General features: G+C 25.6%; 3 protein-coding genes across 3 annotated transcripts; 1 reads left to right on the forward strand and 2 right to left on the reverse strand.

Annotated features, from left to right (window-relative positions):
* The first annotated feature begins 2,355 nt into the window (after nucleotides 1–2,355).
* On the forward strand, nucleotides 2,356–6,373 carry LOC126901319 (galectin-4-like). Its single transcript, XM_050677721.1, has 6 exons — nucleotides 2,356–2,554; nucleotides 2,620–2,708; nucleotides 2,802–3,012; nucleotides 4,981–5,268; nucleotides 5,355–5,432; nucleotides 5,497–6,373. Exons 1-6 carry the CDS (start codon nucleotides 2,528–2,530, stop codon nucleotides 5,689–5,691), a joined length of 888 nt encoding a protein of 295 aa, XP_050533678.1. The 5' UTR covers nucleotides 2,356–2,527; the 3' UTR covers nucleotides 5,692–6,373.
* Nucleotides 6,374–6,585: 212 nt separating this feature from the next.
* Nucleotides 6,586–11,137, reverse strand: LOC126901311 (ATP-binding cassette sub-family B member 10, mitochondrial). The gene is made up of 10 exons (XM_050677709.1): nucleotides 10,687–11,137; nucleotides 10,426–10,626; nucleotides 9,587–9,789; nucleotides 9,413–9,523; nucleotides 9,167–9,337; nucleotides 8,859–9,090; nucleotides 8,512–8,798; nucleotides 8,186–8,439; nucleotides 7,987–8,096; nucleotides 6,586–6,948 (listed from the first exon to the last, which is right to left on the reverse strand). The coding sequence occupies exons 1-10, from the start codon at nucleotides 10,925–10,927 to the stop codon at nucleotides 6,824–6,826; spliced, it is 1,935 nt and encodes a 644-aa protein (XP_050533666.1). The 5' UTR covers nucleotides 10,928–11,137; the 3' UTR covers nucleotides 6,586–6,823.
* Nucleotides 11,138–12,014: 877 nt separating this feature from the next.
* LOC126895698 (uncharacterized) lies at nucleotides 12,015–18,293 on the reverse strand. The gene is made up of 8 exons (XM_050667874.1): nucleotides 18,132–18,293; nucleotides 17,819–18,069; nucleotides 17,473–17,746; nucleotides 14,602–14,753; nucleotides 13,911–14,115; nucleotides 13,327–13,407; nucleotides 13,117–13,272; nucleotides 12,015–12,486 (listed from the first exon to the last, which is right to left on the reverse strand). The coding sequence occupies exons 1-8, from the start codon at nucleotides 18,291–18,293 to the stop codon at nucleotides 12,043–12,045; spliced, it is 1,725 nt and encodes a 574-aa protein (XP_050523831.1). The 3' UTR covers nucleotides 12,015–12,042.
* Between the last annotated feature and the right edge of the window lie 260 nt (nucleotides 18,294–18,553).

Raw genomic sequence — 18,553 nt, forward strand, 5'->3', positions numbered from 1 at the left:
TTTTTTTACGTCAGTAAACATTTCTATAATTTTCGTTTGTGAGGTTCATTAAAAGTTGGACACCGCCCGAGAAATCATTCAAAATACGCCACTGTATACAACACAACTAAGTTTTAAATTAAATAGTATAATCATAAATTAATTATATTCTGCAGTAAATATTTCACAAGAGTGCTTACCACATTTAAAATATTTAACTGTCACTTTAATACATTGTAAACTTTTTAGAATATTTAACTTGAAGTCAAAATTTTGTAAGATGGGCTTCGTGGATAAATTAATGATTCTAAGAGGAAATTAATATTTTTATAGGTTGAATCTATCTTAATTTATTTTATTATTTTTAGTGATCTGAACTTTTAAAATTGTTTTGTTAGTAAACTTTTTTTTTAAATATTTATAATTTGTTTTTTTTAAATATTTCATTATATCTTTGAAATAATAAATTACTAATTTTCATATATGAAAACTTTATAAAATTCGTTATTAGTAATTAATATTACACCTACACTTGATTACTGGTAATTTAAGAAATTAAACACCAAGTAATATAAAAATTTTAACAGTGGACAAATCAGTAGCAAGAAAGTTGTTACATAATAAGTTAAAATCCTTAACACTAAGAGAAATTTAAAAAACAAATATTAATTAATATTAATAAAATAAAAAACACATCAAGTCTTATAGAACTCGTATTTGTAACAAAAATTTTCATTTTTCATTTTCAAAATTTCCATTAATTCTTTAGATTTAAATCCGTGCCCAGGTCCAGATGGTATCTCAAATATTTTATTACGATCATGTATCTTCTCGTTATCTGTTCCCATATGTAGATTATTTAATCGTTCTTTAATTGTTGGCACTCTCCCCTCCCAATGGAAAACCAGTTTTATTACACCTATTTATAAGTCTGGTAACAAAAGTTTGATAGTAAATTACAGACCGATTGCAAAACAATCAACTTTGCCTAAATTGTTAGATAAATTAGTGACAAATGTATTAACATTTTCATTAAAAACCATTCTAGATAATAACCAGCATGGTTTTAGAAAAGGGCGATCAGTGGAAACTAATCTTCTCTGTTTTTATAATTTCTTGGTAAATTCTATGGAATCCGGAATTCAGACGGACGTTATTTACACAGATTTCAGCAAGGCTTTCGATTCGGTAAACCATTCAGTGCTGATCGAAAAATTAAAAACGTATGGAATAACTGATCAATTGTTAACGTGGTTTAGTTCTTACTTAGAGAATAGATTGCAACAGGTGAAAATTAATGGTTTTCTATCAAATAAAATACCAGTGCCTTCAGGTGTTCCTCAAGGGGGGCATTTATCACCACTGTTGTTTGCATTATTTATTCTGGACATAGGTGCATGCTTTAAATACTGTAAGTACCAACTATTTGCTGATGATCTCAAAATTTATGCAAATGTTATAACAATTATTGATCAATATAAAATTCAAGAAGATCTGAACAGATTTTGTGATTGGTGCCACTCAAATGGGTTAAAACTGAATATCACAAAATGTTTCAAAATGTCTTTTTCCCGTTCAAGAACGAAATTAATTTATGACTATCATCTCTTTGATAATCAAATTGAGGATATTAGTACCATTAATGATCTTGGGGTAGTTTTTAAAACCAACTTATCATTTCAGCCACACATTGAACATATCTGTGTGAAGTCCCTAAGAACTCTAGGGTTCTTAATTAGGAATACCAAAGAATTCAAGAATGAACAGTGTCTAAAAACATTGTATACTTCTTTAGTTAGACCTACGTTAGAATATTGCTCAGTTATTTGGAATCCTTCACAAGTCGGATTGATAGAATCGCTTGAGCGTGTACAAAGAAGATTTTTACGTTTAATCGCATATAAGAGACGTATGATTTCTATTAATAACCCTTCCGAGTCAATATCACTTAATTCTGTACAGGCTTCCCTTAACTTAGATTCCCTTGTTAATAGGCGAAAATATACAGACGTCTGCTTTCTTTCTAAATTAGTAAATGGTGCTATAATCTGTCCAGAACTATTACAATCCATANGCAATTGCCTTTTAATAACTGGTTCTTATCTTAATTTGTGCTAGTGGTGTTTGCCATACATCGATTATCGCGGCTATTACTTGAATATCAACAAGCTGGACAGTTATTATTAAATATTTAATATTTCTCGAGAAGATATTTAGCATTTACAGGTATAAATTAACAAAAAACCTGTTGCCAATTATTTGATTACCCTGACCTGTTCATGTGTCTTTAATTTATGGCTTACAGAATGATGTTCTTGGTGATGACTAATCATAATAACACGTTGTGACGTCATTGATAATCCTTGATTTTATCATTGAACATTAGTCATGCAATCATCATTGGTGTTATCACATAAAAATTATGAGCCTTTACAGTCGTAAAATTATCTAATAATTGTAAAGCTAAATTAGAGCAATTCAGTGAATCGCCATAACATATTGTTATTTATTTAACTTTAATTTCTATATTTTTGTGAAAGTTTAAATCATGTCACAAACTGTATTCCCAAATTTAGTAAGTTTTTAACTTTTTACTTATAACATATATGTTTATAAATATATGAAAATTTGTATATTTAGGGTGTTCCATTTGTTGGACCTATAAAAAATAATTTGCAACAAGGCACAGTTATTTCAATTTCTGGTACTTCATTTCAATCAGCAAACAGGTATATGTTAATAATTTTCAAAAAATAAGTTTACCATTTGTAGACATTAACAATTTTTGAAAATAATTTAATACAAAATTTTCATTAAATAAGGGTTTGTGTAAATCTGCAAGTTGGTCCCAATATAGCTCCTAGAGATCCAGTTGCTCTCCATGTTGCATTAGATTTTACGCGTAATGCAATTATTAGAAATAGCATACAAAGTTCAAATTGGGGCAATGAAGAGAGTTTTGGTTCTCCTATTTCACTTATTCGTGGTCAATATTTCACCTTGGATATATTATGTGATGCATATGACTATAAAGTAAATTCTAATAAGTATTTATAAAATAAGTTTTGCTATATTTATTAATTTGTTTAATAAAGTATTGCAGAATGTTGTGAGATACTGCTGAATTTTTCAATCATATATATATTTTATAATATTGTTATTGTTATTTAAAGTCATATTATTTCTCTATGCTCTATAAGCTTTAATTTATATTCTATATATAAGTAGTAACTATTAACATTAGATGTTCAGTGTTATCTTATAATGCACGTCATAATCACATATTTTAGAAAAAAAAAAATTTACTAAGCTTTACTAGTTAAGTAGTAATTACCTCTAAAACAAATTTAGATTTGTTAATTTAACTATATTATGTAAAAATTTCAGTTAAATAATATAACAAAAAAAAACCCAGCACAGGGGGGTCGCGACACAGTAGTGACGTGGCATAGTTAGATCAAGTATAATGATATCTGATAGTGATTAAAATCACTATCAAAATAAAACGCTTCGATGCAAATCTTTAGATAGTGTTTAATTTTAAAAAAATTGGTGTATTATTCCAAAAGCTACATGATCTGCTAGTTCCTTATTAATATCCTGATTAAGATAAAGTATGTCGAATGAAAAAGTGATTATTAAAAAATATTATTTCTCATAAAAAAATTGTGTTGATCCATAATCTTTTCAATAAGTAATAGCATTATAAAGTTAAAAATGTAAAAAACAAAATCGAGAATTTTCACACAAAAATAGCATTCGGTAGCCATTTTCACCATGAAGATAAGATAAAGTCCGAAATTTTTTTTTTTCATGATAAAGCATATTACATTAGCTTTAATTTAAGATATATATAAAAGTGTCAGACCTTCCGGAACATTTTCAAAATTTAAGTTAAAAAAGTTTCATTTTAAATCCCCCCCTGTGGGCAGGTTAAGTGTCAGATTTACAAAAAGTATATACCAAATGATAGATAAAGGTATCATGCATCTATATAAAAAACAATTATATTGATTTGGTTATTTTAAAAAAAGTTATGGCACTTTAAAGTAAAAAAAATTGAAAAAATTTCAAAAATTAGCGATTTTTAAATTTGTAAATTTTTTGGAGGTTTCCTCCATTTACGGAGAACGAGGGAATTTTTTTCAATTTTTGAGGGTAATATCTTCGATTAGATACGATTTGTGATCTTTTGCCGTATCGTTGAAAGAAATCCGTTCGGTGAGAGCTGAGAAAAAGTGGTAACAGATACAAAAATAAAAATTAAAAAAAAAACACATCATAGTAAAACCAATACCTTCTCAGCTTCGCATCGAAGCTAATAATGAACAATATTCTTTTATCTACAATATTTAGGTGAATTCTATGTTAAATGTTGAAGCTGATTCCACATTATGTATGTAGAATCACATTATATATCCAGTTTTTCAGATAATTATTTATTAGAAATAAATCATTAATTACATAATATAATCATTATAAAAAATTTAAAAATAATTTGAATTTTTTGAAACTATTTAATTTCTAACTGTTTTTAAAGATTTTTTTATTTAATAGAGTTTGATGGGTAATTTAAAAAAAAAGCTGAACTTTCCTCCATTTTAACTATTTTTGGGTTAATCTAATAATTATAAAATATAATTAAAAAATATAACTATTTGTTTTCTTACATGAAAATAACTGAGAAAGCGCAATTATAAAAACAATATATATGCCGCAAGCTCAAAAATGTTAAAACACTATAATTTCATTTTTTATAAGTTTTTTAGTACAAATTATTTATTAATTTATTTGGTATTGTGTATTTTTAACACTGATGAAAATGGTCTAGTTTTGGTGCAGGACAATTATTTTATATATATTTTTTTATTTTTACTTTCTTACTTAGTGTTCAATCATACTTTGCAAATATTTATGACTTTTTTTTTTACAATTAGTTAAATATCTAAATTATGGAGTATCATATGCAAAATTTTTTTATTTATAATTATAATATTTTAGATAGCTTATAATGGTACTCATTATACTGAAATGAAACATAGAATGCCATTCCAGAGTGTATCATATTTAGCCATTGATGGAGATTTTCAAATGCAAAATTTGAGAATACAAACAGGGGGTAATGGATCTGCCATGCCAACTCCAGGTTTTATGCCAATGCCAGGACAACCAGGAAATGTACCGACAACTGGTCATATGTCTATGCCTGGACCACCACTAGGATGTATTCCAAATTCACCAAATTATAGTGCTTACCCTGGACAAACTCATTATTCCCCTTATTTACAAGTAACTGTGGCTTACTGTTGTTTATAATAATATTATTGTAAATGTAAAATTATAATCGTTAAAAAAATAATTTATTTTTATGTTAGAAGAATACTGGATCTCCCATTAAAGATGCAATGAATACTGGACTAACAAATTATGCTTTAACTGGTCATTTAAGTCCGGTAAATTTTTAGTTATTGAAAAATTATTTAAATATCTTGTGCAATTGTTAAATTTTTTTTTAAGAAAAAAGCAGCCAAGGCCCATAGAAAGCAATTAAAAAAAGCTGCAAAATATGGTGTTCCAATAGCAGCAACTGGAGCTGGTGTGGGAGTTGGCATGGGAGCTTATGCTTTACATAAAGCACACAAAAAACATAAACACAAAGGCTATAAACACCATAAATCTTCATCGAGTAGCAGTAGTAGCAGTAGTGATTAAATTAAACATAAACTGTTTATACCATAATTTTGGTTAAAAAAAAATAATTAATTTTATTAATTTTGTTTTTGTATTAACCCATAATATTATATCTATTGTTGCTTTATTGATATATATATATTTTTTTTATTTGTATAAAATAAGTTCAATAAAATTGTTTTAATAAAAATTAAATTATCAATATTTAATTAATAATAAGTATCTTAAAGCTTTTGTAATTATTTGTATTTTTAGTTAACCAAATAATTAGTTAGTCTCATGCAACGTTTTTTAAATTTAAAAAAAGTGTAGCTGTTCTATTGAAAAATATATTTTTTTTATATTTTTGTTTTTATTAAAAAAAATACTAAAATATGACTAATTCTAGTAAACTAATACTTAGTAGTAAGAAAGGACAGGAGATAAGATAATCTTCCAATGAATAAACAAAAAAATTTTATATAATATTTTTTTGGCTAAAATTGTACCTAGATAAAAAATTAGTTTTAATTATGATCAATTTTAATAATGTATAATACCTTCACACTGCTATGTATTTTTTTATTTTCACTAAATATCTTTTACTTTATTGTACCTTGTAATTACTCAAATAATTTTTTTTTTAATTCTAAAATTTCAATAATAACCACTAAGAAATATTTGAATTCTGTATTTTATTAGAATAGAAAAATTAGATTACTAGAAACCTATCCATAACAAATATGTTTTTAGTGTTGTGAACTGGCTTTTTGCTGCCTAATTTTAATTGTGTAATTTAATATATTAATCATGGGAACAGTAGCCCATTTGTCTTGTGTATTAATTAAGCAAGCATCTAGTCCTTCTAGAACATTCAATGCTTGCTCAGCTCTTTTCAAAAGGTATTAAAAATTATCTCGTTAAAGTCGCCAAATCAATTATAAATATAAATATATATTTAAATATAATAAATAGCAACTAATATTCAAACGCATTATCTCTACATTTTGTCTACCGTACCAACCCGGTCACAACATCAGTTTTTATTAGTAATTTCTTGTATAATTACAAAATCATTTAAATTATTTTAATCATTTAACTTTAATACCATAAACTTTTAACATATAATAATAACAATAAAATTTAATTATCCTAAGTCAACACCACTTATATGTTACCCATCAGAACTCAACATTTGATTTTTATTGATTTTCCTAAATAAACCATCTTCGAGAGCCATTAAATTGTCATAAGTATCTAGTTCTGTAATTTTTCCATTGTGTAAAACAGCCAATTTATCTAAAACAATTCAATGAGCTAAAATATGTGTTTTATTTACTAATTATTGTTATAAATTGTTTTTAATAAAAACCTCAATAAAATCAAATGCATCTACATTTTTTTTAACTTAAACAAATCTATACATATATACAGGGCGATTTTTTTATCATAACCCACTCAATTACAGAGTAATAATAATTTAAACATTTTTTTTTTTTATTATCTTTAGTTACACATTATTCTTGAATTATTAATTATTTAATACTTTTTAAGTTCATCCCTTATGCTTGGTAAGGGTGTCAACTTTGTTTTTTTAAATGAGAACACATATTTTGAATTTAATAAAATGTTTGGATTTTTAATTCAATAGTAAATGGCATTTGAATTTTTAGTATAACTTTATTTGTTTATTAGATATAAACATTTGAAGTTTCAAATTTATATAAAATAACGACAATGTTTTTATGACATCGATATTAGAAGGTACACAGCATTGTTATTATCAATATTAGTAAGGCACATTGTTGTGATTTTAGAAATACACTAACTGACAATACAGAAAGTATATCTATTGAGCGTCATAATTGATAATAAACAATCCGTGACTGCGACATTGATATCATATAAACCATTTAGCTACCTGTATTTGTAATCATATCATCATGTGTATTATACATGTATATTAACTCAAAAATTAAAAACTTTAAATGTTTTATTTGTTTAACAATTTTTTTTTTCAGTTGTTTTTCTTCTTTTTGATTTTTATTTGAGTAAAAATAAAAGGGAAAGATCATATCTGCGTCCTTGGTTTTGTTTTTTATTTTGCGTAAAACTTGTTATATTCAATAATTTAAAAAAATTTATAATTTGCCAATTTAGCAATTTTTGAGTTATTTGTTTCCATTAATTTTTTCAAACAATTTTGAAAAATACATGTAAAAACACATGTTAAAAAATATATATCTTGAAAATATAGAGTGCTCAGTAAACTAGATTTGTTTCAAAATAAATAAACTAAACTAAATATAAAATTAATAAACATAAAAAATTATTTACCTGCATTTTTTATTGTAGATAACCTATGTGCAATTGTTAACACTGTTCTACCTTTTGAAACCCTTTGTAGAGCTTCTTGAATTAATTTTTCACTTTCAGAATCTAATGCACTGAAATATTTTATAGTAAAAGTGATTTATGTAAGTAAAAACAATAAAATATTTATTATACTTAGAATATTTTCTAATTAAAAATTCACCTTGTAGCTTCATCTAACAATACAATTTTTGGATTTTTCAATAATGCTCTCGAAATTGCAATTCTTTGTTTTTGACCACCTGATAAAAGAATTCCACGCTCTCCTACTACTGTGTCAAATCCATCAGGGAACTTATTAACAATAAAGTTAAAAGCATTAGCTTCTTTAGCTGCATCTATAATTTCATTTTCTGTAGCATTATCGTTCCCATACATAATATTTTCACGAATTGTTCCAGAAAACAATACTGGTTCCTGTAATTAGTAAGAAACTTTTAATTGAAACTACTAAGAACAAAATCTAAAACTAAATAAATATTTATTAACTTGGCTAACAACTCCAATATGACTATGTAGCCATACAGAATCAAGAAATTTGATATCCATTTGGTCTATACAAACTTCACCTATTAGAGGATCATAAAGGCGAAGTAATAAATGACCTAATGTACTTTTTCCTGTACCACTATGGCCCACTAATGCATATGATTTTCCTTGTGGAATATGTAGAGACAATCCATTAAAGATTGATATGTCTGGTCTGTTTGGATAACTAAAAGCAATATTTTGGAAATTTATGTCTCCTTTTAGTTCTTTTTTTGGAATAATTCCACCTGTAAAGTGATAAACATTTAACTTAATGTTAGTTAAAAAAACAATAGGAAGTAACTTACCATAAATGGGTATTAATGGTTTACGATCAATGATTTCCCATATTCTAGAAGAGGCCCCTAATCCTTTATTGATGTCAGAGTAAAATGATGAAAGACCTCCAATAGATACTCCTGTATAGGCTGCATACATTAAGAAAGATGTAAGCTCACCAACAGTAATAGCTTGTTCACTAACCATTAATCCACCACTGTACAGTACAGCTATAATTACAAAATTACCAGCAAATCCTGTCTATATATACATTTAAATTGATAACTCATAAGATTATCTATAAATAATGTCTATAATTAAATCATTAAATTTTTACCATAGCGAAAAATAACCCTCTCATTAAAGATTCCTTAACAGATAAGCCTAAAACTTCATTCATTTTTTCTTCATAGCGGAACATTTCTTTTTTCTCCTGACTAAATACTTTAACAGTTCTTATGTTTGATATTTTTTCTTCTGCTACTTGATTTGAAGCAGCTAATGAATCCTAAGGTAAGATTAAAAACTAGTCTAACATTTATTGTTTTTATTTATTATGTTCAGTATTTATTGATAAAGTTACCTGAACAGATCTTGTAATTTTTCGAACAAATCTTCCATAAATTATAGCTGCACCAGCCACTGGTGGTATAATGGATAGTCCAATTAAAGCTAATTTTGAAGAAACAGCAAACTAAAAGTAAATATCAGTTTTAAAAAAAAGGTTTATTTTATTAAAAATGTGTATAATTTTAACCATAAAAGAAACTCCACAAACAACCATAATTGTAGAACGTAAACCATCAGAAATGTTATTTGTAACAGTTTGACTAACTATTAAACAATCTGATGACAATCGATTAATTAATTCTCCAGTTTTATGGCGGTCAAAATATGCTGTTTCTTGAGAAATCAGAGATTTGAATAATAACTCTCTAAGTCTTTTGGTTATTCTATATCCTATTAATGAATAAAAAATTATTCTATAAAATAAAATATATGTTTACAAGTAACAATTTCTAATTACTATAAGAATCATATTTATAAAAAATAAATTTCAGAGCTAATAACAATTTACCACTCTCACCTTAAAAAAAAAAAAAAATTTATTTTGTGAAAGTACATTATTGTTCTTTATTTTTATTTGTTATATGTGAGTAAAATTAAAGTTAAAAATGATTAAGTCAGAAAAAATAAATTTCTTAAAAATTTTCACATTCTTGATTATTTGTTGTCTGAGAATAAAGATTCTAATACAATTTTGTTCCTATAAAAACATTAAAAAAATAGTTATCATTTAAACCCTAAATTAGGTTATTATTGTATAACAAGTTAACCAAAATTAAAAATTAATAGTTAGAAACTTTTCATTCTTAGGCGACATATTATAAAATTTTGATGTTTCTGAAATAATTCTGCCAAAAATCATTGCCTCAATGAACCACCACTTAAATATGAGCCTGATAACTTTCAAATTATTTTATAAAAACTAAAAAAATCTTAACTAACAACAAATTTTTATAATAACTTAATTTATTCTAATTTGATACTTTTGCATTACATATAAGTGTTATATCAATAAAAAAAAACAATTACCAGATGTACTCATAAAGTAAATTCTGCCAAAATTACATGCAGCTCCAATTAAAAATACTGGAAGAAGAATAGTACAAACTTTTATAAGCTTTGACTGAGTTTCAGAGGCATCAGATTTATAAATTATATCAACAATACGTCCAAAAGAAAATGGAATCGCCATTGTTACAGTACTAGATACTAATAATAAGCATACTGCATCTAAATAAAAAAGATGAGAAATTAGTAAAAATACAGTTTAATTATTAGACATACAATTACAGATAAGCCTTGTTTTTTCAGGTTTAGCTAATGAATAAAGTCTAATTATTTTTGATGCTGAAAGTACTTGTTTTGATACTTTGTTGGAATTTTTTGTATTAACCCATCGTACTGGAAAAGTTTTTAATGGTGGTTTAAAACGACAATTTCCAGATATTCCAATCACATAGTTTAAATTTCGATACAATAAGGGCACTTTAAGTTTAGCTGATAAACTATACCGTAATAAAGAAAAATTCATTGTGACTTCTCAAAAAAACATCACAAATTAAATTAAATTTAAAAATTTACAAACTTTTTCAATTTAGAAAAATTTAACTGTAAAAATTAGACCATAATTTAGTAACAACAAATAAACTAAATAGATTATAGTTGCTTAGCATAATGAAAAAAACCTAATTGCTTATTATAAGCAATTATAATAATGATTTAAACGAATGCATTCTTATTATTGCAGATTAAATGTTTTCACTTTTATTATTAATTTTGTAATTAATATACAAAAATGATGATAAAACTGAAATTTAAAAATTGATAATAATTTTACCAGGGCAAGATACTAAAACCATAGTTCTTTTATGGTTATATTGTGTTATGCTATAGTATTCTTTCGTTAAATAGTACAATATCAATGTACTAGAGAGTGTTATATGTTAACTATTTCCAATAACTAATAATTGGTTGTGGTGACGACATGACATAGTTACCAGTAAAAAAACTAAATTTATCACGAAAAGGTAAAGCTTGTAAAGGTAAGGTGTAACCGTGTAGATTTAGTACAAACGTATTTTTGTTTTCAACGTCATTCATATTATACAAAGAAATTTGATTAAATTTTTTCAACAGATTATTTTGACGGATTTTTATTTACTACATTTTACACCAAAGCACGAAAATTTTATTTGTTTTTGTCTTGTTCTGAATTTGGGGGTATTTAAGTTTCGAAGAAACTTAAATACCCCCAAATTTTTTAAGAAAAAAAAATTTTCATGATCATCTCGAAATAATATACTCAATATTCTTTTTATTTATAAATATTATACATAAATAATATTATAAACATATCAATCCTGTTTGAAGCTTTAGGTTTTGGGAAAACTCGAGTAAAGCAGATTGGTTCAGTTTAAGAGCAGCAATGAACTGGACGAATTGTTGCCGAATCTCTTTTAATAAGTAATGATATTGTATAATTATTTAAAACTTTTAATTCTGCTGTTAATTTTATATGAATTAAAATAAATTAAAGCAACTTTAATTGAACTAATTGTAATTAATCGATAAAACAAAAATCATTGAATATATAAATCAACATTTAATGAAGTCCAATGTTTTCTTTAACAATTTTCAAAGCAAAATTTACATAAAATTGACAAAGCCGAATAAGTATAACACTTTTAGTACTGTATGACCGACATGTACGTTGAGTTTAGACGCATAAACCGCTGTGCTCATTTCTGAATTTAAGTGATCTAAATTCTTACTATCATGTTTATCTATTTCATTTTCATCATCAGCTTTTTGAAAATGGTCATCTAATTTCAGAAACACCTTAACATCTCCAACGTCACCAGTCTTTAAGTAAAACCACAATGGCTTTCCACCATTGCCCAAGTCAAAAACATCAACATTTGACCAAGTCCACTCAGATCCTCCCAACCATGACATTAAGTCAACTTCGACTGGTGAACGATTTATTTTGATAGACTGTAACAATGATAGTCGACTAGCAAGTCCTTCTGTGCATATTTTTGTCCATTCCATTTGGACGTTGAACCGAGTTGACGGGCCGATGTTTTTTACCTATAGCACAAAAATCACTGACGACATCAATACGGTATTATTATTGTTATTAAAAATATTATACATATAACAATATCACGTTGTACAGATATTTATTCATCATTTCTATTCTGATATTGCTTCACTTTGTCGTCAACGTTTTTTATAAGGGTGAGGAGAAATAATAATCACTTTTATTGTATTTACAATACTATAGGCTATATTATTATATTTTTCTATTACTGTCAAAACAGGTGCAATACAAATAATATTGAAAAATATTGAGAAAAAAATGTTGCTTTTAATAATATTTTACTGCCATACAAATTAATCAGTGAGATGCTTGTTCTCATAATATTTTTATAAGTGTTTAAATTACAATATTAACAATAAAACTTATTTAATTTATTACACTTCACTTTAATTTCCTATTTCATAGGAATTATTAGTTCAGTTTTGCTTTTTGAAGTTACTAAAAAATTTTCGTTCTAGCTGTCTATTATATACTGCAAATGTATCTATAATTTTTTAATTATTTTAACCATCTCTCAACTTGTTTCACTTAACATTCTAAATTGAACCGTTAATTTTACTAATATAACTTTAAGAATTTTTCAGTAAATAACAAAATAATACTGTTTTTTTTTTAACCTGAAAAGTTATTTTTCCGTCATGTTGATTTTTTGTAGAACGTGTTTCAAAAATAAGATTATCAGGTATTATTGTACATGACGGTTTTACACCAATTCCGCTTAACTTTACAGTCACACGCGTCAACGATGAAATGATTTCAATTTTCTCATTGACCTACGCATTTAGAAAAGTAATTTTTATTTAATTTTTTTAAATAACTTTATTTACTGCAAATTCGTGTTCTGGATTGAAGGAAATATTAATTGGAATTGTTTGATTAGACTGTATTGAATTATTACTATTCAAAGCCTGAAATAATATAGACAGAATATATATTACAATCTTTCAAATTAATACTTAAATAATTAAAATAGTTTATTAAAGTATCGGGAAAATTGAAAAAGTTAAGTAGTATTGACAATATGTATTCTTTTAAAATCAGTGTTTTTGGAAAATAATTAAATAAAAATAAGGAAACTGTAAAGTCTTGCTAATATAAAAGAAAATTATCTTATAAAAAATCATTGAAATTAATGAAAATTTCAAATTTTTATTTGCATTTTTCTGTTAAAATATATATCAAAATATTAATATTAATATAAGATATTTTAATTTATTTAGAAATTAATTTTTTTAAACTGAACATTTTAAATGAAAATTATTATTTAAGAAGTTAATCTTAAAATATTAAATTATTTGATTTATTAAATATTTATATTATGGTTTATAATATATACCACTATATAAAAATTAAATATCTTTTCCCAATTTTTATTCAACCTTTGATATAATAATTCATATAATTTTTTTACTAAATCGCAAAAAAATGGTCCAGTCGGATTTGGTATTGATATTCTAAATGGTACATTATGATCAGTAACATTGTGAATTAATATCCATTCATTATGGCGCACTCCTATCACACATTGCTCAAAATCAATATTGTTGTTAAAAACAATAAAATTTGGTTTCGATATAGGACAAATAAGACTCAATTTCAACGATCCTTTTTCAAATCTAATAATTTAAAACATATAATTTTAAGTATAGTACTTATTCGTATTCAAAATTTTTAATATTTTAAATAATACTTTAACTTTTGTTTTTTAAATAGATACATATATATTTAAGCAGCCAACAAATTAGATAATAATCTAACTAAAAAATTGACCGGTCGTTAACAACTTTTGTATCAGTATTTTAGAAGTTATTAATACTTTGCTTAGTAAAAGTAAAGAGTGAGACTGTTTATTTTTATTATCTCTTGGAATTCACGAATCGTACTGCTCTTCCCGTCCTTATTTAAAAATGTTAACATCTTAGTGCTACTTCAAAAGTTATTATGAACTAGTTAAGCTAATGGCTATAATATGAATTAACAATTATTTTTGTATCTAAATCTACAACCGGGAGAGGGTCTCCTATACATAAATTTTAATAGTATTACTTCATTGTTTCATTTGAAATGATAGAACAAAAAATATTCATAACAATCAAACTTACCCAAAATATTCAGCTACTTTGTGACCGCATAGTTGTACAAAACACACAACAGGAATGATTCGAATGTTATTTGGCAACCAAGCAAAGAACATTTTGTTTGCTATAAATTTAGTAACACAATTTAGGAAGTTTTTATTACTTTTTATCGCCATCTATAAATAATAATAAATTAATTGATTAAAAATACGTGAGACATAAACAATTTTTTATTAAAGGAGTAACTCTATTTATAACTGAGTATTCATCCTGAAAAAAGTAATCAATATCTTGTTTTGTGATTTTTGAGTAAAACTGTTCATAATAAATTTGTTGAAGCTCTTCGTAAAGGTTTGGTTGATAAATTACAATTATTGGGAAAACCTATTGATGTGTAAAGCAATTAAATTCTAAGTACCTAAAATATTATTAGTAAAATTTACTTCTTTACATCGCAAAGTACCATTTTTTGGTTTAAACTCTATATATGGATCATCACAGACCAGTTCGAATCTTATAATAAATTCAGGTATAATATCTTGACCATGATTTACTGTAGTAATTAAGTCCAATGCTCTTAAAAAGAATTTTAAAATGTTTTAAGTATTTTATTTTCAAGCATCATTCAAGCTTTTTATTTTACTTTAATTCAAATTTGCACGTGGAAAAAGATGTGATAGGGGTACAAGTCATAATGATTTTTTGAGACGAAAGTTCTATTGGTAAGTGATTTACAAAAGCACGACATTTTACAACAGCTTTGTAGAATATAGCGTTTTTAAGATTATATATTTTAACAGCCCCTTTTTTAATTTTATCTGGTATTTTTATGCTATTAGGCCCGTGACCCAATTCTTTAATGCAGTTTTTTAATCCTGAGTTATCATCATAGGAAAGTATATTGCTTTTCGTTATTAAATCAAACATTTGTGTTTCGACCTGATTATTGAGTAATCAACTAATTTTAACAAAACATTATTTTTAACTTTATAGGATTTTTACTTCTTTAGAATGATATTCTTTTGCGCTTATTCCAATTTCAGTGGTACACATTAAATCGAATTCGTCAACATAACTGTAAACAATATGATCTGATACATTTTTAGTCTTGGGACTGTAGTATAAATGAAAATAAAGCATTTCGCCAGAAAAAATAGTTCCAAATGCACTTGGTAGAACACAAATTTTCTATCACCACAATTAATAATCAAAATTATTGTTAATTGTTTCTTAGTAATTAAAAATAAAAACGGTAGCACAGTTGGGTCACAGTGTGAGCGTGACATAGTCGGGACTAGTATAGAGTATATCTGACAGTGATTAAAATCACTATCATAAGAAACACTTCGATGCAAATATGTATATAGTGTTTAATTTTATGAAACTGGTGGATAATACAAAAGCAAAATTCTAACTCAAAAATAATTGCCACAGGCAATGATGTTTACTGAATAGGCAAAATTTGTTGCATTCGTTTTTTCAATAAAATGGGCAATCGGCAAAAAAAAAAGTTAATTCAAATGTTTAAATTAATTTTTTCGACTCAAAAAAAAAAAAAAAAAAATTGAAGTATGTTTAACTTTATATTCTATGTCAATTAGTTTTATATAATATTCATGAAAATCAGTGTACCCCATTATAAGATATATTAAAATAAATTCAAANCAGTGTACCCCATTATAAGATATATTAAAATAAATTCAAATACAATATTAAGAATTAGAATACAAAAATAGCACATTTTTTAATATGATAACCATATTCACTATATCTTGAATTTTTTTTTTTTCATAGTGTAGTGTATTACATAAGCTTTAATTTAAAATTAAATAAAAGTGTCAATTTTCCGAAAAAAATTCAAAAATTGAGTTGAAAAAGTTTAACTTGTGTGTAAAAATTATTATTTTGAATCCCCCTTGTGGTCAGGTCAAAAGTCAGATTTTCAAAAAATGTATATCAAATGAAAGAAGTATACATAATATATTTATGAAAAAATAATTGTATTGATCCATACATTTTTCAAATAGTTATAGTTATTTAAAGTTAAAAATATAAAATATGAAATCGTAAATTTTAACATCAAAATTGGATGTTTTTTATCTACGGGAACCATTTTTAGATAGAAGATAAGTCGTCGGGACAAATTTTTTTTTTTGAACTTATAGTACATAACATTAAGATTATTTTAGCATATGTTTGAAGCTCGGAGTATTTCCGGAACTTTTCAAAATTTAAGTTAAACAAATAAATTTTTTGTGCAGAAGTTGCTATTTTAAATCCCCCCTTGTGGGCAAATAAAGAGTCAGATTTACAAAAAATGTATATCAAATGAAAGAAAAATATCTATGGTTTCAATATAAAAAAGAATTATTTTAATTTGTTGATTTTTCAATAAGTTATGGCAATTTTTAGAAAAAAAGTTTTAAAAAATTGTAATTTTTTAGGGGATTTTCAGTATTTACGGGGAAAAGGGAAAAAAGTTTTCAACTTTTGAGAGTAGTGTCTTCAATTAGATACGATTTGTGATTTTTTGACATATTGTTAAGAAACATCGGTCTTGTGAGAGCTGAGAAAAAGTAGTGACAGACATAAAAAAAATATAAAAAGTTTATAGTATATTATAAGTAATCGAAGCTAAACGTAAAACTAATTAGTACAAATAAAATAAAAGTGTAACAATTTGTTGCAACAAGTTGGTGTTGGTAGTACCAAATCCAAAATTAATAAAATATTTAAGGATTATAAAAAATCAGTTAGTAGTTTTAAATAGTTCCTTTATTTTAGTTTTATCTTATTGATTCGTTGGTTGCGTCGTTATAACCCAACTTACATTCATTTCAAATCGTGTTTGTTAAGTATTATCAATAATTTATTAATAATCTTTAATTAAATTACCTCAGGTAAATTTATAAATCCATATTTAAGGGTGTTTTGTGAATGGTTCGACAAAATAACTACACGAACAACTGTTTCTGATGTACTGACTGTACCAAAGTTCAAGAAATCTGGAGATAGTTTTAAACCAAATGAAGTACTAACTACAGTAGAAACATGTACTTCACAAACGTGTTTTGATCGTTGCGCCAAATAAATTCGAATAGGAAAATCCAAAAAACCACTCTGAACATCAAAATACTTTTCAATTTTCAAAGAATGAATAATATCGTACCTAAATAAGTTTGTTTTTATCATTTCTACGTTAAGTATTTTATGATTTATTCTTAAAAATCATATAAAATACTTTAGATTTAATTGCACATGAACTTCAAGAGACGATTCAGCTTTGAGATAACCTTTAAGAGGGTTTAGTTCCAAGTATTTTTCCAGTTGTTGAGGCACTTCTAATTTATATTGTACCACTATTCTTCCTGTGTTGTGCAATTTGAAACTACCCCGTGGACAATAACTTTCTAAGTAACTTATGCCTAAATTTAGCATACTAGGTTCAACTGATAAATTTTGCTCTTTGACTTGTCCTATCACAGTTAAACTCTACTAACAAAGTTTTTTAATTTTAAATTTATATAAATTTTATTTAGAAATCAGGTATTTACATCATTTGGTATTTCAAAAGAACTTTGATCAAATATGACAAGATATTTTTCTAAGACAGGAATTTCAGTAATATAATGGTTAAAAATCACCGGAATTTCTATTAATCCTTTTGCTGGTAGCAAAACATCAGTATTTTTTTTCCATACAAAATGACTGAACATATTCGAAATTATTACATCAATCATAGTAACTAAGATTTGTTCAATATTTTTGGTTAACGCCGTTGTTTTCATATCACAATTGGTGTTGTGCTTGTCTTTTACGTGTAAAATATTTTACTCAATATAAAATGAATAAATATAAGTATATATTAATTATCATTAAAATGTTTTTATTGGACATAAAGTCACATGCAATTCAGTCATGGCTTGACAATACGAATTTATCGTGTTGTCTCATCACGAGTATTATTCCTATTAAT

Source organism: Daktulosphaira vitifoliae, unplaced genomic scaffold (genome assembly GCF_025091365.1).
Source record: "Daktulosphaira vitifoliae isolate Bord-2020 unplaced genomic scaffold, ASM2509136v1 Scaffold_1, whole genome shotgun sequence".
Taxonomy (NCBI): Eukaryota; Metazoa; Arthropoda; class Insecta; order Hemiptera; family Phylloxeridae; genus Daktulosphaira; species Daktulosphaira vitifoliae.